At 49.5% G+C, this 26,723-nt stretch overlaps 8 protein-coding genes across 8 annotated transcripts in view; 4 read left to right on the plus strand and 4 right to left on the minus strand.

The window, feature by feature from the left end:
- The window catches only part of LACBIDRAFT_329748 (uncharacterized protein), a gene marked incomplete at both ends in the record, with an annotated part of 4,774 nt that extends 3,481 nt beyond the window's left edge, over nt 1-1,293 (plus strand). The window contains 7 exon segments of the mRNA XM_001883860.1: nt 153-217; nt 599-774; nt 831-847; nt 895-960; nt 1,140-1,146; nt 1,210-1,229; nt 1,249-1,293. Coding sequence (XP_001883895.1) covers nt 153-217; nt 599-774; nt 831-847; nt 895-960; nt 1,140-1,146; nt 1,210-1,229; nt 1,249-1,293 — 396 coding nt within the window.
- A 6,637-nt stretch (nt 1,294-7,930) lies between these two features.
- On the minus strand, nt 7,931-11,929 carry LACBIDRAFT_294859 (uncharacterized protein; the record flags this gene model as incomplete). The annotated part of the gene is made up of 13 exons (XM_001883978.1): nt 7,931-7,963; nt 8,112-8,236; nt 8,524-8,578; nt 8,614-8,711; nt 9,118-9,228; nt 9,362-9,454; nt 9,804-9,877; nt 10,031-10,165; nt 10,319-10,401; nt 11,074-11,289; nt 11,343-11,369; nt 11,430-11,608; nt 11,665-11,929. 13 exons carry the CDS (start codon nt 11,927-11,929, stop codon nt 7,931-7,933), a joined length of 1,494 nt encoding a protein of 497 aa, XP_001884013.1.
- A 127-nt stretch (nt 11,930-12,056) lies between these two features.
- Nucleotides 12,057-12,388, plus strand: LACBIDRAFT_303199 (uncharacterized protein; the record flags this gene model as incomplete). Its single annotated transcript, XM_001883861.1, has 2 exons — nt 12,057-12,141; nt 12,195-12,388. The coding sequence occupies 2 exons, from the start codon at nt 12,057-12,059 to the stop codon at nt 12,386-12,388; spliced, it is 279 nt and encodes a 92-aa protein (XP_001883896.1).
- A 604-nt stretch (nt 12,389-12,992) lies between these two features.
- Nucleotides 12,993-14,771, plus strand: LACBIDRAFT_329752 (uncharacterized protein; the record flags this gene model as incomplete). The annotated part of the gene is made up of 10 exons (XM_001883862.1): nt 12,993-13,015; nt 13,287-13,373; nt 13,416-13,506; nt 13,563-13,619; nt 13,672-13,982; nt 14,042-14,103; nt 14,177-14,278; nt 14,349-14,420; nt 14,481-14,533; nt 14,589-14,771. 10 exons carry the CDS (start codon nt 12,993-12,995, stop codon nt 14,769-14,771), a joined length of 1,041 nt encoding a protein of 346 aa, XP_001883897.1.
- A 223-nt stretch (nt 14,772-14,994) lies between these two features.
- LACBIDRAFT_329753 (uncharacterized protein) lies at nt 14,995-18,775 on the minus strand (the record flags this gene model as incomplete). The annotated part of the gene is made up of 16 exons (XM_001883979.1): nt 14,995-15,193; nt 15,244-15,546; nt 15,599-15,711; nt 15,763-16,121; nt 16,251-16,350; nt 16,399-16,469; nt 16,515-16,794; nt 16,851-16,949; nt 17,001-17,057; nt 17,126-17,570; nt 17,621-17,671; nt 17,723-17,757; nt 17,802-18,009; nt 18,052-18,254; nt 18,369-18,472; nt 18,586-18,775. 16 exons carry the CDS (start codon nt 18,773-18,775, stop codon nt 14,995-14,997), a joined length of 2,817 nt encoding a protein of 938 aa, XP_001884014.1.
- Nucleotides 18,776-23,449: 4,674 nt separating this feature from the next.
- Nucleotides 23,450-24,437, minus strand: LACBIDRAFT_303208 (uncharacterized protein; the record flags this gene model as incomplete). The annotated part of the gene is made up of 7 exons (XM_001883980.1): nt 23,450-23,554; nt 23,607-23,716; nt 23,772-23,849; nt 23,902-23,967; nt 24,038-24,156; nt 24,211-24,289; nt 24,344-24,437. The coding sequence occupies 7 exons, from the start codon at nt 24,435-24,437 to the stop codon at nt 23,450-23,452; spliced, it is 651 nt and encodes a 216-aa protein (XP_001884015.1).
- A 167-nt stretch (nt 24,438-24,604) lies between these two features.
- On the minus strand, nt 24,605-25,020 carry LACBIDRAFT_303209 (uncharacterized protein; the record flags this gene model as incomplete). The annotated part of the gene is made up of 3 exons (XM_001883981.1): nt 24,605-24,646; nt 24,702-24,846; nt 24,896-25,020. 3 exons carry the CDS (start codon nt 25,018-25,020, stop codon nt 24,605-24,607), a joined length of 312 nt encoding a protein of 103 aa, XP_001884016.1.
- Nucleotides 25,021-25,882: 862 nt separating this feature from the next.
- Nucleotides 25,883-26,723, plus strand: part of LACBIDRAFT_329755 (heterotrimeric G protein alpha subunit B) — a gene marked incomplete at both ends in the record, with an annotated part of 2,609 nt that continues 1,768 nt past the window's right edge. Inside the window, 3 exons of the mRNA XM_001883863.1 lie at nt 25,883-26,090; nt 26,160-26,180; nt 26,233-26,691. Coding sequence (XP_001883898.1) covers nt 25,883-26,090; nt 26,160-26,180; nt 26,233-26,691 — 688 coding nt within the window. The remainder of the gene's footprint in view (nt 26,091-26,159; nt 26,181-26,232; nt 26,692-26,723) is intronic.

Genomic DNA, 26,723 nt, shown 5'->3' on the forward strand with positions numbered 1-26,723 from the left:
GCCCCAGTCATAGATAGCCCAAACTTGTAAATGATGTAGCTCAGTCATTTCTCCACCGATTTACAAAAGAAAAAGTGCACCAGAATGGTATAGATATTCTCTATTCAAATGTATAATAATATGCTGTATATTTCACTTTGGTGGCTATGCAGCACCTATTGGCCCAAGGTTGCCTCTCAAGCTATAGAGCTTCACAATGGATAGGATTTGGGCTTAGGTTTGCAGAGACGAAATCATCGATTACTATGTGGCCCCAATCCTACGGGTCCAGAAATTTAATTACTAGCCTTTAACCATGTTAAAGTACTGATTTTCAAGGGTATCTCAGCGCAGGGGCCACAAATAAAATTTCTGGACCCGTAGATCGATTGGAATTTAAATTTTAAGTAAAATCCGTCTGCAAATCATGTTCATACGTGCTGTTGTTGAAAAGTTCTATTCCAATCTCTTCAGACTGCCTGATTTGGCAGGGAAAACAGACTGATTTCGCATTTTTGGAGCAATAAATGCAATTGCTACATGGAAAACTCTCTGAATGGATTCATTCACTTAATTCAGTCAAACCCATTGCAAAATTTTTATTGAATTGGTGTTGTAGAGAGTACAAGGTCAATGTCTCAAGAAATTGGGCCTGTGACGCTCTGTCACAGCATGTCACTGGTCATCACACATACCAAGGATTGTGCACCACTTTTAAGACTCAGCTCTGTACCTTCCCTGCCATGGCAATCACTCGGAAACGCAAAGGGCCAGATAAAGAACCACCTTCGGCAGGTACGAGGTTTCCTCTTTATGCTGATCCGTCGGCTGTCTATTCACTAAATTTACAGTCGATGCGGCCCTCCCTGTAAGTATGCTTCTTCGCTGCGCTAGGAGGTTCTTACGATGAGTTAGCCTGACGTACCGGGACAACGGAGGAAACGTCAGAAAAAGGGACAGGGCCTAGATAACGCAAAAAAGGTATGAGGCCATCTTATCTTCACTCCCAACTGCCTCTAAAGGCAGAGAATAGCGTCCTGCTTTGAGGTTGAACCCAGTCAGTGGCTAGTTTCTTCCTTGACTCTTGGGCATTCACAACTCTAGCAGAGTCAGGCTCCTGTGCCCTTGCCGGCGGTCACATTTGTAGAAATCCGACCTAGATCATAGGTAAGATCAATCTCAGTCTCGGTATAACGGACTACTATTAGGAATAATGTACCTAGATCATAGGTAAGATCAATCTAGGTAAAGTAAGTAATCATGTCGTAGCGGATAAGTAAAATGGCTCACCTCAGTCTCAGCGTAACGGACTGAGGTGTGCGCAGTGTACTGTACGTATATATACACTACGTGGAATAAAGGGATGGGCTATGCGTAAAGGAAGAGAAAGAGAGAAAGAAAGAATAATAAAAAAGTGCCCAGAACCAACACGCGCGTTCACGGCGTCGCGATAATCACAACTCTCCTCCTCACCGCGAACGCTCCTCCTCGCATGGAGTCGGATTATTTGATGCCTAAAAATTCTCGGAATCAGGTGAATTTTCTGGAGTCGAGCGCTTTGGTAAATATGTCGGCGATGTTGTCGTAAGTGTTGATATAGGACAGAGTTATTTCTTGAGATTGGACGCGTTCGCGGAGGAAATGGTGTTTAACACTGATGTGTTTTACGCGATCGCGAAGAAGAGGGTCCTCGGATAGGTTGATCGCCGCATTATTATCGCAGAGAATCATTGTTGGGTCCTTGAGTGGCCGATGACCTATCGCGTTAAGAAGGGTTCGGAGCCAGATTGCTTCCTTGCAGGCTTCGAATGCGGCGACGTACTCTGCCTCGCACGAAGACGCTGCGATGGTTTTTTGTTTCCTGGCTTGCCATGAGATTACGCCAGATCCAAGGGTGTATGCGCGTCCTCCAACGCTACGTCTCGTATCGAGGCAATTGGCCCAGTCGGAGTCAGCGAAGCCTAGGAGTGATATAGGGTTGTTACCTCCAAGGTGAAGTTTATGATTGCGCGTCCCAGAGAGATAGCGAACCACTCGTAAAGCCGCGTTCCAGCGGGCGTAGGTATAGCAATCAAGGAATTGCGATAATTGTTGGACAGAGTAGGCGACGTCAGGACGCGTACCAATTGAAAGGTAAAGGAGGCATCCGACTAGGGATCTGTATGGTAATTGGGTGATCAGGTCGAGCTCTTCTTGCGATAATTTCTTGTAGTCCGCGCGTCGAAGTTTTAGTCCTGGGTCCATTGGGACTGGAGCAGGTGCGGCATTTTTCTGACCGAATTGCGCAACGATTTTGTCAATGAGCGCAGTTTGTGAAAGCATAACCGCTCGGTTGGGTCGGTCCCATTGACAGCGATTCCTACTACGAAGCGGACTGCGCCTAGATCGGAGATAGTCCAGACGGTGCGCATTTGGTTTTTGAACCCTTCGTTTTCGTCTTTGTTGCTCGCAATCGACAGGAAATCGTCAACATGGACGGCCGATATGATGACGCCGCTGTCAGAGCTCCTGTAATAAACGCAGGACTCATAAGAAAGACGCGTGAATCCCCAGGAGAGCACGTCCGCATTCATGGTCTGATTCCATATTCTTCCGCTCTGTTTCATATCATAAAGCCCTCGTTCAATTCTCCACACGTACTCCTCCTTTCCAGGTTCTTCAAAACTCCTGGGTTGTTCCATATATTGGATTTCATCATCTGGTAGGAGTCCGTAAAGAAACGCCGTTTTGATGTCAATTTGTTGAGCGTCCCAATCTAACACTGCCGCCAAATGTAATAGGATACGCCACGACTCCATGCGCGCTGTCGGCGAGGTAGTCTTTGCCATAGATTTGCTCCTGGCCTTTGAAAACGAGTCGTACCTTCCATCTAACAGCCTTTCCCGTCTCATTACGTTTAATCGTAAATACGGGCCGTCCCTTTCGAATTTTGGTTCCTTGTGGAACTTCGCATCGCGGTACCAACGTGTAAACTCCCATGTCTTTGAGAGATTTGAGTTCGTCACGATAGCCCTCTTCCCAGCGTTTAGCGTCAGTAGACTGTTTTGCTTCCTCCCACGTTTTGGGCTCGTCTTCAAATTCAAGGGTAGAGGGATCTATTATCGTCATTTCGGAGATAGCGGAAAGTTTGCTTCCTCCCACGTTTTGGGCTCGTCTTCAAATTCAAGGGTAGAGGGATCTATTATCGTCATTTCGGAGATAGCGGAAAGTACCTGATCAATCCGTTCCGCTTCTCCGTTCCCGAGATTCAGGGTCCCAAAAGCTTGGCGAAGTTCCTCGACAGCTGCGTCTTCGACGATTTTGGGCGCGTTTCTGGCTTCTTCGTCTCGTAAGTCCTGCAGCGTCTTTTTACGTTCTGTACGTGCCGCCTTCAATCGGGATGCTGCTTCAGCTGATTCCTGGATAGCTTTTTCGAGGCGCGAGGGCCCTTGGATTGCTGGCTTGTCGGCGATGCGAGTTGAGCGTCGAGATCTTCAGGTTCAGGGTTGAGCGTTGAAGGAACAGTGGGGTTTATTGTTTCTGGGATGGGATCGACAATTGTTTGTGGGATTGGGTTTTCTGGGGAAAGGAACTCTTCTTCGTCATCGTCGAAGAAAATCGGGGTAGTTGTAGCGCTTTTAACAATAGATTCAAGTGCGGTGGCTTCCATGGGGATATCGGGGGATGAAGGAAGGTGGCCGTCATGACTTTCAAGGAAACGTACGTGGTAAGAGCTTATCACCCGCTTCGTTTCGCGATGGTAGCATCTATAAGTCTTGGAGTTTGTATCGCACCCGATAAGAACACATTCGAGGGATCTATCGTAGATCTTTGGATTGTGTTTGTTCTGTATCAGAACGAAGACACGGCAACCAATTTCTCGCATGTACGAGTAGTCCGGTTTCCGTTCGTACCACTTCTCCCACGGCAGTGTTGTCCCATTAAGTGATCGTGTTGTGGTTTTATTCTGGAAGTGACTGGCTGTCAAATAGAACTCGTCCCACATATTTGGAGGGCGTTTGGCATAGATCCGCATTGTCCGCGCTTTTGCCGTGAGCGTGCGATGCATGCGTTCTACACGGCCATTGTGAGCTGAAGTGTATGGGGCCGTGAATAGTTGGTTAGCCCCCCTGGATGCGAGCCATTCGCGCATTTCGTTGCTTTTCGGTTCTCCATTATCTGCGATGTACACGCCCACTTTTAAGCCTATTTCCAGTGCTCTTGCACGTTCCCAAGCTGTCAGGTCTGCAAAAGCGTCCCCTTTCCCTTTGAGCGGCGCTGACCAGATGCGACTCGAATAATCGTCGACGACATTCGTAACATATTCATTGTTATATGTGGTCCACTAAGGTCAACCCATACTTTCTCCAACTTCCTCGTTGCTCTATGCCCCGGCCCCTCCTCACGCGATTTCGGAACAGGTGTCTTTGTCTGTTTTCCCATGACACAAAATTCGCATTTAGGTGGGTCTTCGCGTAGAAGATATTTGGGCATACCTTGTATCATTCCATTGCTAACCATGTCTTTGAGCGTCTGATAATTTGCATGGCCAAGGCGGCGGTGCAAGGTCTCCAGATCTGGTGCATGTTGGGCAGCAAAGACATGTTCGGCGTAGACAGAACGGAGTGCCAGGGAGTAGAGGTTTTTGTTTGGAAGGAGGGTACCGCGCGCTATAATAGCGTTCGTAGATTTGTTTGTGATCCAACAGGAATTTTCGTCGAAATGCGCAACCGCCTGATTGTCGCGTGCGAGTGTGCTGACTGATATAAAGCGTACTGTTGCGTTTGGGATGTAAAGCGCATTTTGTAAGATGATGTAGGCGCCGCGTGCAACGCAGAAGTTTGATGTTGCCCATACCGATGGCTGTCACGGATGAACCGCCGACTCCCTTTACTGAGCGAGCAGTGGTTGGTTTGAGGGTTAGAAAGTCTGATCTCTCTGGGGAGATATGAACAGTAGCGCCAGTGTCGACGTAGAAAGGTAGATCATCGAGAGAAATGGGAGTGCGATTATTCTGATTAATGGGTGAAATCTCGGAAATCGCTGCGACGTCGGATGGTTTGGTGTGAGTATTCCAATCGACAGTGGCTTTGGGCTCCTCCTCGAACACAAGCCATCCCTCATATTCGATTTGTTCAATGGGTGCAGCGAGGGTCTCGTTCTCGAGAATACTATCAGAGGTGATCCCTGCAAATTCGGCAGTGGGCGTGGGCATCGAGACGTCGCTGGGATCGACCTGAATTATAAAGGCCTTCCCGCTACTGTCCCTCATAGTGACCGAGACTTTACCTGGGGTATGGGATCCATTATTTCCGTCTTTCTTATTTTCTCTGTCCCTCTTACGTGCCGCAATCGATTCAGCGATCGTTTTTCCAGCCATTCCTCCTCCTGGCACGACGCAGTAGAGAGTGGTGTGACCAGGGCGCTTACAAGTACCGCAGATCGGAGTATTGTTGGACTTAGAGGATTTTGCCTGAGCGGCGAGAACTGTGGACTCGATGAGAGGTTGTTGCGACCGCGCTTTGAAGTATCGGCGTCACGAAGAGCTTGCTCTGTTTCTAGCAGGAGGAGGATGTCCTCGGACTTGTAGGACCCTGCTTTGGAGTTGGTAAGACAGGTGGAGACGACGGTGCGGAGGTGCGGAAAATCCTCGAGTGCGTTCATGAGGGCGACGCAGCGTAGTAGGTCCTCGTTGAGGGTGCCGATGTTGAAGGCCCATTTAATGTCTTCGCAAATATGACGGCCTGTCTCTGGGAGAGGCGTCTCCTTTGTGCATTTGGCGGCTAGCGCTTTCTGCAGGAGATTAACTTGACGGATGGGCCCTTCGTTCTCATGGCGCGCTTTAAGAGCAGTCCAGGCAGCCTTTGCCGCGATAGCACCTCCGCATTCGAGTTTAATGTAAGTGCGTTCGCTGGGGTCGACACTTCCAGAGATAATAGACCAAGCTTGACGGTCGTTGGCGAGCCAATTTTTATGCGCGCGCGGTTCGACTGTAGCGGAAGGAGCAGTAGTGTCGCCCTCGATATAGTCAAAAAGACAGTTGCCCATCAAGTGTATGAGCATATCCTCGTACCACTGACGGTAATTCCCTTTCGCCTTGCTCAGCTTCTCTCCCGCATAAGGGGTACTGGATCTGTTAAGAACGATGGATGGACGAGATTCGTCGGTTGTGGAAACGGCAGCCATATTTGCTGAGGAGGTAGATTCGGTGGTGTCGGGCATGATGAAGGTAGCGGTGAAAAGTGTAGCTGAGTAACAGCCTCGAGGCAACAAAGGAAATTGGACGCGTCTTAATTAGGCGCGTCAAGTACGCGTCAAAAAAGATCGCGTGTGATAAGATAAGATCTTGATCGATTTCTATCGTCACCAGACGTGACTAATGGCCCATAACCTGTAGAAATCCGACCTAGATCATAGGTAAGATCAATCTCAGTCTCGGTATAACGGACTACTATTAGGAATAATGTACCTAGATCATAGGTAAGATCAATCTAGGTAAAGTAAGTAATCATGTCGTAGCGGATAAGTAAAACGGCTCACCTCAGTCTCGGTATAACGGACTGAGGTGTGCGTAGTGTACTGTACGTATATATATACTACGTGGAATAAAGGGATGAGCTATGCATAAAGGAAGAGAAAAAAGAGAGAAAGAAAGAATAATAAAAAAGTGCCCAGAACAAACACGCGTGTTCACGGTGTCGTGATAATCACAACAACATTATCCTCTTTGATCTTCCCCCTCACTCCGCTATCCTCCTTCCCTCAATTCAACCTGGCGAATCGCGAAAGTCATTTACTCAGTACGTCGCCGGTGGTTTATTCCGGTACGTTAGGTATGGTTTTCGAACAGCGAAGAAGTTGGTTGAGGCAGAAAAGGTGGAAGGAAAGAAAGCAATCGATGGGGTTGCAAGAGAGCTCTCGGCCTTGGAGTTGAACGAAGATCGTCCCAAGGTGTTTTCAGATCGCTAAATGTAGTACAGCTATGAAATAGATGATATTACATGTGTTCTTCTCTTAAACAAACCACGGTTCTTCTATTCAACAAAATTACTTGGACTTCACGCCGTTTCGAAGACATCAACGCAACTTGAACGTGAGGGTTAGACTCAGCCCAGACATGACATTCACCTTCACCCGCCTATCCCGCTCCATTCCTTCGGCAACGTTTACAGCCAGTTTCTCCGAGTCCTCCTGGCCCTCTCTCAGTTTCTCCGGGCCCCCAATTTTTATCTCAGCCGACTTCAAGTCTCCCCCATAGCATCGCTCACTTCTACCACTTGCACTCCCTCCAAGGCCGAAACCCGCGGTTGCTCTGCCTCATCTTGCTTATCGTCCCCCGTTATCCCTTTCTCTGGGCCCTCCAATCTAGGCCGGGATTCTTCTCACACCTTACTACACGCAGTGTTCTCCCTCTCCTCGAAGACAAATAATGAGCGCTCAGGGAATCCACTGTATGAGTACAGCATCAAAACGGAGTCTGCAGATTCTATCAAGGTCATCCCAGATGTAAACAAAAACTGACAGGTATCAAATCGACGATTAAGATACATGGTAAAGTGGAAAAGTATCTCACCGGAAGAATGACTACGGGAGAACTGGCTATAGAAGATCCGTCCGCGCCTTTTCTGGCGAGCGCTGAGACGGCGAGTAGCGTTATTGATGAAGCTGTGTCTAATTCTTTTTTATCTCCAGCGTCAAACTTTTCTTGCGTAGTCTTACACAATCCAAAAAGTACCCCGACGGGGTGGATAGATTTGCGTAGAAGCACCGCTGAGGTCGAGGACGGCGTACGTGGGCGTATCGGGTACATGGAAGCTTTGACGGTTTTGAGGAGGCAGTGGGCAATTCTCGACAAATCCATGCCCTCATCCTTTCCATTCATAGTTCAGACCTTCTCCTGTATTTGCGAGGGATAACGCGATCGTATGCACCCTACTTTTATTAAGTCCTAAGTTCCCCGCCGAGTTAATATCTAATTAACGTAGGCAAAAGCAGCGTCAGCCCACTTTATATCACAGTCGTCTCCAACAATGCCAACGTCATCCAACGTCATCCAACCCAATCCACCCTTTCCACCAAAATCTTCCGTTCTCTCAGGACATGGAAACCTTGCAAAGGTTCCTTGCACACTTTGGCAGAGAAACGGCGCTCACTGTGCTGATATTTTGCTTGAGGGGGGTCGCTGGGTTACGGATGCGTGGATGTGGTTGTGATTTTTCGTAAACGAGGCGAGCGGTGCAAATGCGGCCCGGACTGCGGAGGGGGATCCAGACGATCACTATAAAGTCGTGAGTTGAGGTACGCCGTGCAAGGTGAACTGTAGGATGCATAATCATGAGCGCCGAAGAAAGTCGGTGATAGAGGGGACATACCGTAAATCTCAGCAACAAGACGATCGCCAAAAGGTTATCACCAGAGCCGCTTCTCCGATTGCCTTCGATCCCGCGTCGCTTGAGCGGTCGACACGTAGAAAGGTATCGCACGAGTGTGGGTTTCTGACTCGACTCAAGGCGAGAGCGACCATAAGTTTTCGAGACGCATAAAAACCGACATCGTATGACTAACCGCACAACAGAAGGTTATCAGCAAAACGAAGTTGACTGAACCCAGGGGACACGTACTGCATGAACGACATGCGTTCCCGATGCCACAAACCGTGACCCCCCGGAATGAAAGCTCAGACCTCAGCGTCCTTTCAACCCCATATCCCCCGTAAGAGTTCGCACATTCACACCCAGTTTCGTGTGCAGGAGCTGGACAGGTTCGAGTTCCTGGAGATAGTACGCAACAGGAAAGTTGGACTTGTATCGGAGGAGCACGAACGGTGGCTAGGTTATAGGCGTAGAGCCGGTGGAATCGACGGCGGTTGAGGACGCCGTTGTTTCAAGTGTAGTTCGTTCTTGCAATCGTCCTTTCCAAGACGATGGCGGTCCTCTGCAAGCAGAATGTTTTGCCCTTCATCCTCGCTGAGAGGTTTAACACCGTAACGAATACCCCCCCGCGTCGGGGTTGGTTCATCACCTGCGGGACGGTGTGCTCGTTTGGGTTAACTTGATGCCTCAGAGTTGCCACGTCGTCGATCCTTCAAAACGATAGTGGGATTAGCTCGTGGTCGAGAGCCAGAGGTGTGGGAGCCGTACCTAAAGCAAGAGCACGTACAAGACGTCTCCCTGGCAGCTCTAAGTATTGGAGGGGGTCCAAGGCGATCGTAGTGAGTTGAGTGCGTCGGGCCTTGAACGTTTCCCAGTCGATCGATCTTAACTCTTGAGCCTGACCGAAAGACACCAGGGCCACAGCGTGGCTAAGGACAGCAAACTGGTACCGGGGTTTGTGAGCTGCCTTCTAGAAATGGAGACGCTTAGCATGAATTCATCGGTCAAAGAACTTGAATTGACGTTCGTACCTGCGATGGGGCACTTGCCATGGCCCTTCTCCTGCACAACTGAGAGGTTTAACACCGTAAAGAATAGCCCCCGCGTCGGCGTTGGTTCATCGCCTGCAGGGCGGTGTGCTCGTTTGTGTAAACTTGATGCCTCAGAGTTGCCACGTCATTCACCCTTCAAAACGATAGTGGGATTAGCTCGTGGTCGAAATCCAGAGACGTCGGAGCCGTACCCAAAGTCAGAGGACGAACAAGACGTCTGCCAGCGCTTTACACATAGGAGGCGGTCCAAGGCGATTCAATGCGCCGTAGACAGTCAAATGCGTTGGACGTTGAACGTGTCTTGGTCGACAAAAGAAACTACGGTCACCTGACACCGAGGTTTCTATGGACTAGTGAACTGCCCTCTAGAAATGAAGAAGTCTTAGCAAGAATTGATAGGTCGAAGAGTTGACGTTCGTACCTGCGATAGAGCGCTGGCGTTGACCGTTCTCCTGAACAACTATCCTCTCCTCTGCGCCTCGTGAAAACTCATTCCTGCCACACGTCGTTCTCAGCACATCGTCTTAGGGACCGGAGCCTGGCGCCTATCCCTGGCGTGCGTGAATCGAGTCCGAGGGGACGACGGTACGGTGCTAACGAACGCATTTTCAAACCTAAAGCTTGGAAAGAGATAGAGCGAGAACGTACCGTACAAATCCGAGACACAATGTTCCCGACTCGTCCTCCAGTGGTAACCTACGATTGGAAGGTTGACAGGCAGTGTATACGCTGCTTGAGTTTGCGTCGCACAGGTAGACGTTACGGGCGGTGACAATGACCGGTCTGCATCAGAAAGAGACTTGAGTGGCACTGGATGACGGGGGAGACAAGTTGTCAGAGAGAAGAGGGCTGGATGAATCTGAGAGACACGTACTTAGTTACTCATTAGCTCCACCTCTCACCCATCCGAGACCAACTCATTTGCAATGGACACACACGCGGTTAAACGATCCGAGAGAGATAGCGAAACTGGCTGAGCGCGGTTTTCTTCCTCGGCCAAAGGTGTCGGTGGGCAGCGCCTAAAGCATGTTCGTCGTCAGATGGTGGTGGAAAAAAGAAGGTCTGAAAGTGGGCACACGATGACGCAGATAGGTTTCATGCGATTGGTCCTACCCTTCGAGTCCTAGTACTCACTGGCGTTTCTCACAGCGCCTCAGGCGCAGTGAATATGGGAGCGAAACTAAGAGTGATTCAGATAATTGTGAACAAGAAAACGTCATCGATCCAAATCGAGCTGAACGTTTGAACCTTTATCTTCTCGTCGTCAAATTCCTCTGCAACCCCACTTTGAGAAATACGTATGCCCGGTCAATGTGCTCCATTGTCCGAACTTATCAGGAAAACGTCCGATTGAACTTTGGGCAACTTTCGCAACTTTGCAAAGTTGTAAAGTTGCCAAAGTCGCTAAAGTTCAACAACTTTGTAAAGTAAGGTACAATAACTTTGAAAGTTGTTGAACCATTGAACTTTCCAAAGTTGGGAATCCATCTTTTGGTAGCACTTTGGCATCTTTGCTTGTGTACTTTGATGAACTTATTCGGTGACTTTGGGTCTCAAGAAGGATGTCATGGAACAGAAGGAATAGCGTTGATGTTCAGTATCTAATACAGTAGATGTGTTCTAGATAACGCTAATCCGGAGGCTTCTCGCCTACATCTCCGCTATCGACCTGCCTGCTACCGCTGTCCTACGCCGTTCACTCGGTTGTTCGGAGGAGCAATGAGATTGCACCTAGGCGTGGTCACAGTCGCGTGGGTGTGGTCGTGGTTGTGGACGTGGACACGTGGTGGTCGTGGTTCGCGATCGTTGTCGTGAACACGCGGTGGTCGTGCCTTGATAGCGGTAGGGATGGTCATGGAGTTCAATTCGTGGTCTGGGGGAGCAATGAGATTGCATGTCAGTATGCCCTAAGAATGAGGGTGAAACGGTGCACGCCAATGCCCCCTCCTCCCACGCTCACGACGAAAGGCTGGATCGGCGACGAGAGCTACGTCAGAAAGAAGTCAATCAATAACCCATCCATGAGGGAGATAGGAAAGAAGCTTACACGGCTCACGCGGCTCACTGCTTCGTTTCCCCCGCTGCGTGTTTCACAAGAGTTGACTCTGCGAGGATGTGTTAGATTGAACCAATACAGAGATTGAAGAGATATATTCGAACTGTGAGAGAGGATAACTGTGCTCCAAGCTTCGGTTGTTGTTGTTGAGGTGAGATATGTTGAGCTGTCTAGAAAGCCTGTTGTTTCAAGGAGAGTTTGAAGGGACAGACGAACGAACACTTACAAGATGTATCATTCCAAGTGGGCAAATTGCGGTTCAAATGGGTTGCCATCTGAGAGCAAGGCGTGGGGTTTGTGGACAAGCGGAGGAGTGGTAGGGGCACAAGAGAACAATCAGTACCAGCGAAGGGAGCCATGAGGGAGCCGGTGGGGAAGGGAGAAAGAGTGCAAAAATTTCTCTGCGAACTTGAACCAAGATCACGTGTACTCGTGATCGCGTCGTTCTCGTGAGGGCCGGGCACTTCAACTTGGGCGAAAACAGCGTTCATCTTCTGGCTCAGAGGTATGTTACTTCGTTCGTCTATGATTCAGCGCTCAGCGCTCAGCGCACTTTCAGCTACTCCTCTTCCGTTGTATTTTCTGCCCCCCTCCATCCTTTAGCAAATCTTTCTCCCGATGACGAAGGCACGCGTTCGTCTTCCTATGCGCTTTGGTCATTCTTTTCGCATTTCCGTAGCACCAAAAGAAAGCTGGGAAGTTCGTACGCATTCAGATCTGACAGCTTTGCGCTGCCCTTTATTGACAACACTGTAGACGCTCAAAAGAAGTCAAATTTCGCCAGATTTCGCCCCGCTGTGAGCCCAATCATCGCCGAAACACTTGAGGATGGTGGAATGCGAGGGGCCACGCCTCCGCCGAAGACTCTCGAAACGAAACTCACGCCCACAACGAAAGCGAGGAGGGAGAACAGCGCGGGCACTAGGAAGCCAAAGCGAAAAATAAGTTAGGATTGGCGGGCTTTGGGTGCTATCAGGCGAGCTGCATTTGACTTATGTCTATGTCTTCTGCTGACAGGTAATTGCTGAAGGGGTCTCCATGCTTCATACCGGCTGTGTCGTTGAATGCGATCGATGAAACATCCCCACGTCGCCGGTCAATTGCGAAACCAACCTCCAAGTCTCGGGTTCCTTGTTGGATGCTTCCTCGCCAACTTTTACTAGATCAACTACCTCTGGTATGTGGGGGGCGACCAGTGCCGTAAAAATATTATGGTTCTCATTCAACAATTCCGCAGGTGTAAGAACAGGACCCTCACACCTCAGTTGAATATGCTTGGATGAACCAACCCTCTCTCCCGCTTCGCCAACTCAGCGCGCTCAAACAGGTCACATTTGACCTTTCCTTTGAGGAATGGCCGATCATAACGCCAGGTCACGCGAATCGCCGCAGGGCATCATGAGCGACATTGGGCAGGCAACGGCCGTCAGAGGGAAAGACTGGTGGAAGGGAAGAAGGAGGTGGACATAGCCAGGCAGAGATTTCTCATTTCCTCGGCAAAGCCTGTACTCCTGGTTACATAATAACTGACTTACAAAAACCACCCATCTAATGATGCTTTCGTTTTCAATTTTTCAGTTAGCGGTACAACTCTTTGGAAAGAGACGAATCGAAGCAAAAGTTGTGTTCTGAAAGTGAAAGTTGCGTTCTAAAAGTGAAAGTTGTCAATAAAAGTTGAAATAGTTGTCGTACTCAAAGTAAAGTTACCCAAAGTTCCCACATCTGGAGTGAAAGTTGTCAAAGTACAATTGGACGTTTTGCGGATTTGAACCGACTCCCCAACCCCACGCCAAAATCATAAAACGGGCACTTTTTTTATGTAATACTTACTCCCCCTCTCTCCCACAGCCTCTCCGCTACCCTCCTCTTCACCACATTACCATCTTGCGCCTATCTACATTATGCGAACATAAGAGGGGCCAGCGAGAAGATAATGTAAATAGGCTCTTTGGGCAGTCCGAAGATTTTGCTTCATAGCGGTGTGGGACCAAAGGACGTACGGGACGCGGCGGGCGTACCGTTGAAGCTCGAGCTTCCCGGCGTCGGTCAACATCTCCAAGATGATACGGTAAGTCACGTCGTTATCACCTCTCTGGGTTTCACCAATCGCACGATAGACCACAGGTGTGGACCCCTTTAAAAACAGCTGGCGACATTTATTATTCAGGATTCGACTTCTCCGTGCGTGCGCTGCTTCTTATTTGCTATGAATATCCTCTTAACAATCATACAGAAAACTCTGGAGTTTCAATCGTTCATCAACGACGTAGTCGCCTTTGTCAACAATTCCGCTCTTTTCGGGTTCACCAACAATTCCGCAACGTTTCAAGCTGCTGTGGACGACTCCGCAAGCAGTCTTGTGCCTTTGGCAAAACTTGTGATAACGGTTTTACCGACCCAGTACCCGGAGGTCGTGCGAGGGTACAAGGCGGTGTATAACCTCACAGCACAAATTATGGACCAAACGGCGCAATTGGAATTGTTGCTCAGCGTTATCTCTCCGGGAACGGCGAGCATACAAGCTGCAATCCAACACCCATTCAGGTACGCCGTTCACTCCCCCTCTGTACCAAGAAATTAACCGAAATACATATGGATTTCAGCCGTGAACGGCTCTACATTAACACGAACAACCCTCTCGACCCAGTATCGTCGTTGACCCACAGTACTATTCCCACTTCGCAGGCAAGCCTCTCACCGTACATCCCCACTTCCTGTTAATTAATTATATCATATAGATGTAGTTACGATGCACGAAGGCGTAAAGCTCGCGGGCAACGTCGGCGTTGCCTTCGGAACGACCCTAGGCACAGAAATCACTCCCGGCCCTGACGTCCAGAGTGATGAGCAGATAGAAGCTGATAGAAGCATGGTTGCGGTGATCGGGCGCTTCCACTCAGTACCATATAGCTAGAAGCTGCTCGATGCTTCCGAAGGAGTTGGGTGGCGTCGTTAATGCCGACCTTCAGGTTCGTGGAACGGGTGAGCGATTGTTCGGATCGAATTAAATGAAGGTGGAAGTGAGACTGACTTGTGTTCTAGCCAATGTACGAATCGCCGACTCGTCGATCTACCCATTCGAGTTCGCCGCTCATGTACGTTGGTTGACTCTCCTATTCGCATTCCCTCCTGCTCATTGTCATCGCACAGCTCGGGTCTGCGACTTACGGAGTAGCCGAACAGGCTGCAGTGATTATTCAGTCCAACGCATTCACCGTTCCTAGCGCGTCCCATCCGATGTCTTCATCGACTGGCCAATTCGTTCGCATTCCATGGTTCGCCGCCATGCCTTTCATAATTCTACTATGCTTGCTTAGCCAATCATTCATATAGTACTGCCCCAACGGGCAACTGTCGTCACGTAGAAAGCAGAGTAGACTACATGCATATGGACTTCGGCCAGAGCATTATATATACTTATCTATTCGTCGTAAAGCTCTGGGCGCCCTATGGGGACTCTCGCAGTACGATATGGTATGAATAAATAAGGGCAGTACTGCATATGTATAGCATAGCTATCGACATGCGTGTAATCCTCGTCTTCCAACCTCAGTACCTATGCATCCTTGTCTATTGGCAAGTTCCTGTACCCGCTTCTTGCACAAGGCGCAAGACGCTCCACATGCGATACGACCCATTCCCAGGCGATACCCGCAACGCCAACAATGGACCAGGGAACAGAAGCGAGAGTAGCGACCACGCCTATGTCGCCACCGTACGCGGGTCTTCCTCCGTCTCCAGGGAGGCGGATGGTACTAAAAGTATCGCGTAAGTAAGCAACGACGGAGATGCAAGATAAACGTACCCTCTGGCGAGGCCACTCCGACGATAATAGTAAAAAGCATTAAGAGCCGTGAAACCGAATGGGAGGAGAAGCATGAATAGCCAGAACCGAGCGCTATGAAACTTGAAGCCAGGGCAGCGATGCTCGCGACCACGATCGGGTCTCTCACCATCCGTGCAGCTGAAGTAGGGGGTCAAACGGTAGGCTGTCCGTTCGTACCAGAACTCTTCGCCGTTTCTGCAAACCGCATCGCTGTCGGGTAGAGGAGTTGTACCGGGGACAAGTTCAGACTCGTCATTGGCGTTCTTAACGTGGTTGAACTCGCTGAAGGGGGACTAAGTGTCATGTTGAGGGAGATCAAAGAAGAGTTACCTACCATTCGAAATCAATTTTCGAGCAAACCCAGTTGAGAACAACGCGGCTAGCTGCCTTTTCTTGTTCCCCCACAGTGCAGTCCGTGTTACGAATGCGGCGGCGGTAGCCTAGTGTCTGAACTGGACGTTGAGTTCGTAAATCCCCTCAGCAAGAAAATCGTCGCACCTGGCGGCCGAAGAGACATTGCTGTGGGCGGTTCTCACTGGGGCTCCACATCTCAAAGTCATCCTTTTCAGGATTGTCAGCGCTAAGGTCACCTAAGGAACAGAAGTTAGCATAGGAAATGAAGGAATAGAACCAAATCCGCGAACATTTTCTTGAAGTCAGCTGCGTGAAGTCAATATGAACCGCGATTGAACCGGGTGTGCGCATGAAACTTCCAAACAGGATGAAACGTCGACTCGTGTCAGAAGGAACCGCAACGATAGACCGGACGCGCATCTTCTCCGTGAACTTGTATTCTCGCCACGTCAGACCTTCGTCTGTACTGAACAGGATGTGATCAGTAGGTTCTTCATCGTTAGCTAGTACAAGAATCGATCTGGAGTCGCCAAACTTTCATAAAAGGGCGTCCTTGTGGACTTCTTGCCATGCGAAGCCAGCGTCGCGGCTGAGGAAGGTGTCGCTCTCGGTGTAAGGAGCCAACGTTTCACCAACGTTTCCGACGGCCATAAGCACCCCAACAATGGAAGGGCTGCTATAGGTGGCTCGTGGATCCATCTGTTCGGTGTAGCCATGAATGTGAAGGGCACACTTAGGAAAGATCAGACTCATGTCTAGTGGGAGATAAACAGCACTTACTGTACCCTCACATGAGTATATGTTCCCCTGTGAGTCGACCAGTGGCGGTGTCAAGGGCCTCCACGTACTTCCTGTTTCAAAACAGCGAACGAAATTATGGTGAAGGAGCTGCATACCGTCGTTGTGCGTGATTCGGCTCTGCAACTGTTTATGGCCTGAAAGCGTTGCATCTGCGGGGTTGGACACGACGTTGGCGAGAGCGATGCCGTCCAGGCCAATCATCTTCTCGAGATCGACGTAACCCTGTTCGTCCTGATTGACATTCTCAAGCGCAAGACCGAAGTGCGTGCCGTTTGAGTTGGACTTCAGAATGTCGCCCCAGAAGGGAGCCGGAGCCTCCGACATTGTCATGTGAAGGAAAAGCGATTTCGTGCTTGACTCTAAGACAGTGTATGCCTGAAAGACTGGGCCATCCAGAGCGATCATACAGACAGGGAAGAAAGAATACTCACGTGGGTTTCCGGGTGCACGCTGGGTGGGAATTTGCCAGTTGCAAAATGTATTCCGTCGAGCGAGACTTCGAGCTCCCAAGAGCGTCTCTCGGGTATCATCTACGAAAGAGCGTAAAACCCTTGGTGCAACAAAACCATACGAAGACCTACCTCAGCAACGACCAGGAACTCTGAAAACTTCGCAAAGCCAACAACATGATCGAAAACCTTCCTTTTATTCGCGTAATAGTTTGACCCTGTCACCAGTTCCGTCGGGTTTTCATTCTGAAATAGACGCTGGTTGCCCTTCTTGTCCCGCAAATGATCTCGTTCGGATCGGTATTGAGCTCTGCGTCTTTCGCCCATGCGCGATTCCACACGTAGCTATCAATGAGGGACCACTTGCGCCCGTTATCCCTGGAGTACTGGGCTTCTGCATGACAGCTTTGCGCTTGGGCCGAGCAGCCTCTGTTGCCCGTCCAGATGAGGTTGTCAGTGTTCGGGTGGAAGTGTGTGACTTGCGCTCCGAAGGTGTCGGGTGGAGTTGGGGCTTTGGGTTCATCCGTTGTCGGCTGTGTAGAAGGTGTCGGCGTCGGCGATGAGGTAGGCGCGATCGTCCGAGTATTTGTGGTGGTAGAATGCAAGGAAGCGGTGTTCAGGGTGGATTTGCATCCAGCTGTAACCTTCGTTGCTGGATTGCCGCACGGTGTGGTCGACGGGACGAACCAGAATGGTTTTGACCTGGGCAGACGTCAGAACGAGAGAGATACGGCGTCGATAGGACAGCTTACTTTGGGGTTCTTGAAGTACGCGTGTTGCACGATCTGATGTTTGAAGTCATGCTGCGAAATGTTAAGTTCAATGCGAAATGAAATACAACGGTCAAAGCTTACAATTTGGTGGGCGATTTCCCCGGGAGCAGGTTGTGCTGTTGGTGGTAATCAGAAATGTCTCAAGCCAACAATGACGGACAAGGAAACCTTGCGAACACTTCTTATCAACTTTCTCGTCCTTCTTGACGCCATCCACGCAGGTATTCCCAGGAATTTTCCTCCATCCCGGGGGGCCCTTGTACGTCTGGTCGGGGTTCCCAGTACATACGCCAGCAGGAATCGGCTCTGGCCCAACGGGGACGCAATCCTTTCTGGTTTTCGGCGTTTGTACCATTGCTACGGAAATGCTGTTTGAATAAAGCCACACACAATAAAACAGGAGAACGAACCTTGTGGCCCATCCAGTCCTCTGTCTTGGAAGTGCGTGCCTACCATTTCTCGAAATCTCCCTCCACACACTTGCGTTTCCTCGTCGATCTCCTTTGTCTGGTCTTTCCGCGCTACTTGCCCCAGCAGCCGGAACCTTTGTGAGGTCGAGTCGGGGAGGGTCATGAGCGCCCTCGCTCGGAATGAGGTTGAGTGTTCGGCGAGACTAGTCCTGCGACAGGAGTCAAAGTAAGACTGGCTTCGCGATTGTCCTCTTCTAGACGAGTCCGAGTCCGATATAAACCTCTCAGACACAAAGATTCGGCAAATCGCATCTCACCTTGACCCACAGCGGACTCCTGCAGATCTGGAGAACTTGACGAAGGTCTTGCCGACTGGGAAGGGGCCGCGGTGTGACCTGGAGGATGAGTGAATCGGCTAGGTCTGCGAGGTAAGAGTCCAAAACAGTACATAGTGTTATCTAAGGTAGCATTGCCGCCTGGACACAAGTCAAGTCACCATCGATAACACTAAGATGGAGCCAATAGTATACTTACTTGAAGCCCTCGGCTCTGCATTTCCTGCATCGGTTCCATGGTGAGCGCTTGACGCGGAGGAGACAGAAACCCGAGTGGAATTCGACTGGTGAGCCGACTCGTTGGGAGACTTCAAATCTGGAATGAATTTTCGTATGCCTCTGGATTTCTTCTTCGATTTCTTTGCAGTGGGCGACATTTGGTCGGCCATGATTAATTGATTGACTAAGGGTGAAAGGCCCAGACAAACAAATACAAATGGGTGCTCGAAAATGGGCATCAGGGATTTTTTTGAATGGCGTATATCTCAGCAAGTATTTACTCCCTACCCTCAAAATTGCAGATTTAGGTGGGAACTGACAGCGTTTACAATAATATGAGGAAAAATTCGGGCTTTTTTCTTTTATCCCGATTTTTACGATTATTCTAGAGTAAAGAAACTGAGCGGTAAACGCACGATGTTGGCAACGTGGCTTGAACATCGCGTCGACGAATATGCGCATAAATGCTTCTCATATTGCGTAGTATGTACTGCGGTATAGCTTGATCCTGTAAAACTGCGATGTATAGCTTCCACACAACTCGGATGGCGAAGCGAGCCCCCCACAGAATGCGGATACGTAATTATGAGTGCGAGAGATGAGGACAAGGGAAGATACGGCGGGGCAGTGTCAGGGCGTCTGTCATTCAATTCACGGTGAAGCAAGGGGTGCCTGGATTACTGAATATGTAAACCGGGGTGTTTTGACTGAGTTGTAGTCACCGCACTGCAAGTCGAAATTGGAAACAGTCTGGAAGTTCTCTAGTTCACAAGATTACTGAAGGCGTGGCAATGGGGCGTTTTAACTGGGTCGTAGTTGTGGTGGTGGTGGTGGTCCACTCATCTCCCTAGTTCCCGTGTGCATTTTGAATACACGCAGTACACAAAATCTTATTCTACATCCTAAAAACGAGGGAACGTCCGTACGCTACTCAGTCCTTCAGTAAGTAACAGAGAGTTCACGTCGCAAAAATCCCAATGATCTTAAACATCGGCACACTCTGTCCTTCCTTACCCAACAACTGACATTCCGCGAAATGAGAGCCTCGTCCAACATGACGGTCGATTGTCTTCAACCTACACCAACCAACCGTCATAGGACATACCTAGGTAAAGCATCCCCAATATCCGCCGCATTTTTGATAACCTTCGCACCCGCATAATTATCATCAACCCAACACTCAACCGAACTCCCCTCCCCAACGACCCCAACCGGCTCCCTCAAATAATACACCCCAATATCCCCCCCTCCAACCTGTATCGGTATCCTAAGCTTACTCGTTGAAAGCGCAGAATGCCTATAATGCGCAGCCGTAACCAGGGCATCCCCACCGCTCCCGCTCGGATGGTCTGCGTACCCCGAGCCGTAGAACAAGGACGGCGGTAAGGGGTTAATGAGGTCGGTTGCAGAGACGCAGAACGGTGCGATCTCTTCGAACGGCCGGTTCCCGTTTGGTCGGGCGTTGATTCGGCCAGAGGGGACGGTGAGGAGTAGGGGGGAAGAGGAGGAGGAGGGAGACGAATCCCCCCGGTCTTTCATAGCTGCCCTCTTCTTTTCCACAGCTGCGTCAACGGCTAGATCGCCCTTTTCTGGCTGAGGGACTCCGGAGCGTTGACCTACGCCGCCGAATAGTCCATGAGCATCGCCTACACCTCCCTCGAATCCTGCGGTATGCACTGGGACAGCTTCATATGACGATCCAGTAGCCACACTCCACGCTGCACATATCTGACTCTGGAAGTACGCCAAGAGTATCTCCGAGATGGGTTCATGGCCCGAAGGGCTAGTGAGGACGGGATCGACAAAGTGCTTTTGGATAGACTTTGGATCGCGTATGCGATCGGGGAAGAGGGCAGATTTGACGGAGATGTGTGGGACGTCGTTGAATTGCGCGACGATGTTCTGCCAGTGCTCTGGCCCTGCAAAACTGTGGGTTGGGTGGGTTTGTGGTGAGAAATGGCCGAGGAGGAGGACGGCAGGTTTGTCGGGCCTGATGAGGATGGCATTTCAAAGCGGTCCATCGTGTCTTGGTTCCTGTGGGATAGGTTAGTTTCGATGCTAGAAGGAGAAGGGGAGAAAGAGGAAGAGGAATGAATGTGAAAGGGAACTTTAAACTGGAAGAAGTTGAAGGATGAAGAAGGTGAAGACGAAGCGGAAAGACAAAGAAGGGACTAGGACCGCCGCCCACATGCAGTAAAAGACCAAGAGTCAAACTTTGGACTGCCCAAGATATAGCGGAGATGATAAGACGCGAAAGACAAACACAAATCGTTCAATTGAACCAATAGAAAAGAAGCAAAAAAGCGGTCACATTTCGATGACAGAAGGAAGACCCCAACTTTTTAAAAAAAGATAGAAGTGGCAAGGGGAGAGGAAGGTAAGGCCTGACAAGGATCCTGGTGGCGATAAACAAGACAAACTCAAAGAAAGGATGCTTCTGCCTGAGCTTTCAAACAAAGATTGAAAGGAAAGAAAGAAACTTGCACAGGCTACCTGCCGACCACCGCCGCTAGGTGGGTGAGGGGACGGATGTTATCTCAAACCAAAGTCACCAAAATCGGAGAAAGACACATGGAAACAAGAAGGAAGAAGAGAAAAACATAAAGGAGGGGCGGTCGCTAGGACGACCATATGAGAGCCCCAACATCCAGAGGAGTCAAAGTCAAGAGTGCTCCCAATAAGATGCGCGGCATGATAAGAACGCAGAAGACAAACCGATACAATAAAAAAGCAAAAAAACGGTCACATATGGATGACACAAGAGAGACCCCAACTTTCAGGAAAAGTATAGAAGTCGCTGAAAGTGATGCCTGAAAAGATATCGAAGATGAAGGCAAAGGACAAACGCAAAGGACAAAGAAAGGAAGAAACATGCACAGACGCCGCTGGGTGATGGGACACCTGGAGGTTATAAAGAGGATGACCAAAGGAAAGGAAAAGCCACGCGGAAACGCGACAAGAACAGAAGAAGGGAGGTGGATCGCACCTCTGCGCTACGGGTTCCCGAAAAGAGCAAAAGGTAAGTCACAACGGCTCGTCGCACTCAAAGAAGGACAAAAAAGAAACGAAAAGGGAGGACACTCTCCCCGGAGGTTTCAGCCATAATTTAGAAGAGAAAGAAAGGAACATGGACAGGCTGCCTGCCGAACGCCGCTGGGTGGGCGAGGGGACGATCAAACCAGAGTCACCAAAATCGAAGAAAGACGCAAAGAAACGCGAAGAAGAGAAGCGAAAGAAGGGAAGGGTCGCACGTCTGCGCCATGCCTTCCAAAGAGGAGCATAAGAAGACGGGAGTGGCCATAGCTGAAGGAAAACCTGGCGGAAGAGAGAGCCACAACGAGACCCATGGTAGAAGATGAATGAGCAAGTGAGCAAGACGGGATAGCCTCGTGGGCGGCTACCATTGCTTGGTATGGGAAAAGTCCGTCTTATGGGCGGGCGACAATAAGGTGGCATGGAATGTATGATAAGGTGGGTGGGCGCAACGAACAGAAGCAAAAAGAAAAGAAAAGGATGGTATAAGGAAAACGGCAGAGAAACGAAAGAAAGGGCAAAGAAACGAAAAGAAAACGTACGGTTCATCCTCCGTATCCAACTGAATAATAACCAAATCCGTCTGATCCGGGAGATGGTGCGAGTTACAATAGCCAAAGTATACCGAATTCGTGCGTCGCAGGACGCCATTTGTCAGTTCCATAGCTGGGTGTGGAAAAACTGTGTTCCACCATTGGAAGGAGCGGGAGGGGTAGCATGTAGGGGAGATACGGTTGTCCCCTGCTCCGTGGCATGCTGACACTGCGTGGGCAGTCGTATGTGAGTTTCTGGGTGGAAAGAGGAAGGGGAAGAAGAAGGGATACACACCCGAACCGCCCAAAACAGAGATAGTAACACTCTGCCCCGCCAGCGCCTTATTCAACACCCTCTGAATCCTCGCGCCACTCCCCAAATGCATCCTACTCTTCGAAAGCGTAACAGCACCATACTTTGCACCGATCCTATCGCCAGGACTATAACTCAGACAAAAATCTTATAACAGGTTCGCTTGAGTTGAGGTAATCCTCGGCTTTTAGATCCGCATTGGAGTAGTTTGGTATTGATGAGGAGGAGTAAAAGAGGAAGTGGCTCGGCGTCAGAAGGAGGAAGACAAAGAAGACAAGAGCTAGATGCGTGTTGCCCTTCGAGAGGAGGAGGAACAAGGGGAACAAGGGGAGATTGTACCCAAACCTTGACGGCACCTATGAATTGTATTTACTGTTAGTTGTATGGGCTCTTGTCACAGTGGTAACCCACCTGCTTTGCATATCAATGTCCTTGCATGAGGTCCTGGGTTCAATCCGCACAGTGTCTATCTTGATTTTTCTATATTCATTTGTCCGTGCCAGTCCAAATGGACCTTTTTACTTTCACCTAACCTCATATCTTATTCAAAGCTGCCATCTGACATCCGCCCTTATTCCAAAGGGCGTGGTGACATGTATAAGCATCTTTTGCCTGCATCATCTTGGGCGTGTAGTGGACACATTTGATTCCAGTGGGTTGCCTCTTTGAAATCCCTGTACATCCTGAACGGTAGTACTAGTAGTACACGTAGAAATGCAGACGTACGCGTCATGAATCCAACGCTTGCGTTCATACCCGATAAGTACTCAAGAGTAATAATTGGAATAGATTATTAAATGATAGCCATTACTTTTCCTCCGCTGTACGTTCGCTACTCCAGACACCGATGCTCGGTGACACCTTTGCCAACCCCGAATCATCAATATGTACATCCGTCTCTATCTCTTTGCGAACGAAAAGTTGGATGTTATTGGTTATACGCTAAGAGGTCAAGTCTTCAAATGTCATCCTCCCACTTGAAGTAGAAAGGGGAAGCCTACGGTAGACTCTTCAGGAAGACTAATCATTCCACACAGTTCTTCTCGACAAAGAAGTGTGTGCATGAGTGTCTAAACGGAGTCGTTTCAGTGTCAATGGCGCTTTTGGAATCTACACACTTACATTGCTGTACAAGCGGCTGATTGGTACACCGAACAAGCTGTAGAACTCAGTGTGCCTATCAGCCAGGTATAAAACTAACGTCAGAACAGACGCGACACTGGTCAAGAGTCCTGATACGATGTAAAGGTCAGGTTAGTGCCTTTGGCGCAGGGGATTGAAAGACGCCTGTCTGTACTGTTGTCTGCATACTATCAGACCTCTGAAATCCCGTTCGTGACTGGGAAAGTAAATGCAATAAGATGCCTGCGAAATAGGAGTGACTCAGACGTCAAGCGGTTCAAACGCAAATGCGAACCAGTAATCAGGACGTTCACGCCGACTTCCAGACAAAGCCACACAGATATCAGAGAGCTCATACCCACTGTTTCCATCATGCTAGTCATTAGGAAATCAGCTCCAAAGACAAGACTCAGTCGTTGTGAAATGATGGCTGGCGTACGTTTTGACATTGCAGACCTTGACACCGAAGATAATGCCAAAAATGAAAGCAGCAGCAGCCAGAACCAACACGGTAGCGTATAACGCAATGCTCTTTTTAAGCCTGAGAATCCTGGAGAAAAACGAATGAGCATTGCGAACTTCAGATGATGAAGCGGCAACTCACCGATACGCCAAAAACACCTGCGTTATGCAAGCCGTGACTGTAGCTACAAATACCCATGCTGGATAAGGCCAAACAGGTCCTAATGTACAGAAAGGATCAAACTCGAGGGCGAACAGGTTCGGTAGAAACGTACTGGTCAAAGCGAAGGGATTGTTATAGCCATCTACACTGGTGAGTGGTGTTTGGCATTCAACATGGCGAGGGGTTAACGATGGATACGCATGCATAGACCCAAGCGAGGTAGATTAATCTAAACAAGGTTATCACTGGACGTTCGCCGTAGATACTCCGCTCAACTCACGAACTGCTGTGGAAAGTGTCGAGGCAGAGTAACGCAAAAACGGTGAGTCTGCCAGCCATATTTATGGTATCAGTCTTGAAGGCGACCGCATCGTTAAACCGGACACCGACCGAATCCATAATGCGTCGTTGAATGCTATTTGTCGAGCGGTCAGAACCTGATCAAGGGGAAACGGCAGCTGGTGACTCACCAGTATTGTAATATGATGCATATCGGAATGTAAGTACCCCATAGAGATAGGCGTTGACCTGCGGACCCAAGGAAAAGTCAGCACATATCGCGGCTCCTCAGCGGTAGGAAAAATTCCCCACAAAAGATGCCCAGCAGAAGAGGGCCTATACATGGTTAGGAAATCGCAATATGAGAAGGGAGCATGAATCTCACCAAGAGTTACCTGGAAAATACCCATCGGAGAGGTGACTCGGAGGGGAATGAGTAACTGAAGCGAGAAGAGGTTGTGGGCGGTGGCCAACTTCAGAATTGTCCACGAGGGTCGACCTCAGCGCCATCCCTTACTTAGAAGATGAAGCAACCGAACACGAAATTTAAAGGGATTATGTTAGATAAGGGCGCCAAGGGTGCGGAAATGAGTTGGGACTCCGACGGTTGTCAGGCCAACGTTGCACCTCGATATGTAATATAATGTATGTCAAGGTTCAACGTTGTTCAACGTTCATATTGCTACCGCCAACGACGACGACATCCAGGATTTTCACCTGTTATTTCATTCTAGACGACATGATTTCGCATCTTCGAGATTTTGTTTCATCCTCAGTTCCGTAATTGGCATTCGGAGTCGGAAGGCATCGGGGCGATCTTCTTATGTAATGGGCCTTGCTTATAATTAATGTTCGTTGCCAACAGTTGCTGGGCGACTTTACATTGAGGCAGGGTCGTGTCAAAAGCCATGCTAATGTCTTTTTGGTTGTAATGCGCCATACACCGACATACATAGGTGGGAACGAGAAGTGATCATTTCTTGCTCTCCTGGCTTCCACTAGCACCAACGCCACCCACCCCAGAAAACCACAGGAAGGCCTTAGCGGTGAGTCAACCTGCGCACTCTCATGTTGGCGATATCCTTGTGGGGAGGTTGATTCCGCATCTTAATCTTCTTCTCTACGTGTTTATGGAGAAACAGTACGCTAACGATTTCTTCTTTGATCTCGTCAGCTGCTGTGCTCCGCCGTCGCGACTTTGTCGTGTACCAGGATATCTACCCCACTTCAATTATACCTTCCAACACAGGCGCCCATAAACTTTCGCTCTCTTAAAATTTTAACTACTATAATCCCGGTATGAGTTACTTCGACACTTCATCGCCTGCTGACATCTTATACGTTACGCTGAAGCTCCCGCCTAAGCCTCAATATGGAAGCTACCGACCATGATCCGTTGGCCATCTTTATGCGGCCACCACCAAACGAAACGCCAACCGAGAGAGGCGCTCGTGAAGAAAGAGAGGCTCACGCGCGTCAAATAAGCGATCAGATTGACGAACAACTCAAGAAGGATAAAGCAGCTCTAAAACGACAGAATGGGTTTGTCCGACTGTTGCTTTTGGGTCAGTCAGAGAGCGGTGAGTTGATTTGCCTCAGCCTTCTGTAGATTTTGCTCATGACACATCGTGCGTTTCGACCCCCCATAGGTAAATCAACGACTATCAAAAGTGCGTTGTGTGCCCGCCGTTCTTGTAATATCCCTCATCACCTCCAATACAGACTTTCGAATGAAATACTCCCATGCTCAGTGGAAAGCTGAACGTCTCTCCTGGCGCGCCGTCATTCAGCTCAACCTCGTCCGCTCCGTCCTCACCATCCTCGACACAATCCAAACAGAAATGGACGGGACCACCTCCACCCCAACGCCCTCCGTTGTTCAAGAAACTTCCTCTCACAAAGAGGACCAGGAGGAAGATGACCCAATTCCCTGCGCGACTACAAGTGGCGTCGGCATTCTCGCGAACATAAGCCGCCGTTCATCGCTATCCAAGGACTCCAACTCAAGTTTACGAACGACTCTATCAAGTCAACACCAAATTCTCAAACTCCGCTTAGAACCTTTGCGCAGAGTTGAAGCAGATTTGAAGAAACATTTAGGTGCAGGATCGGACGAGGAAGAATTTGACTCCAGCGCATCCCTTGGTGTCGACCCCCTAGGACCCTCATCCTCTAGTTTAGGTGACGGTGACCAAGGCGGCGAAAGACGAAGC

The sequence above is a fragment of the Laccaria bicolor genome, genomic scaffold, assembly GCF_000143565.1.
Source record: "Laccaria bicolor S238N-H82 LACBIscaffold_23 genomic scaffold, whole genome shotgun sequence".
Taxonomy (NCBI): domain Eukaryota; kingdom Fungi; phylum Basidiomycota; class Agaricomycetes; order Agaricales; family Hydnangiaceae; genus Laccaria; species Laccaria bicolor.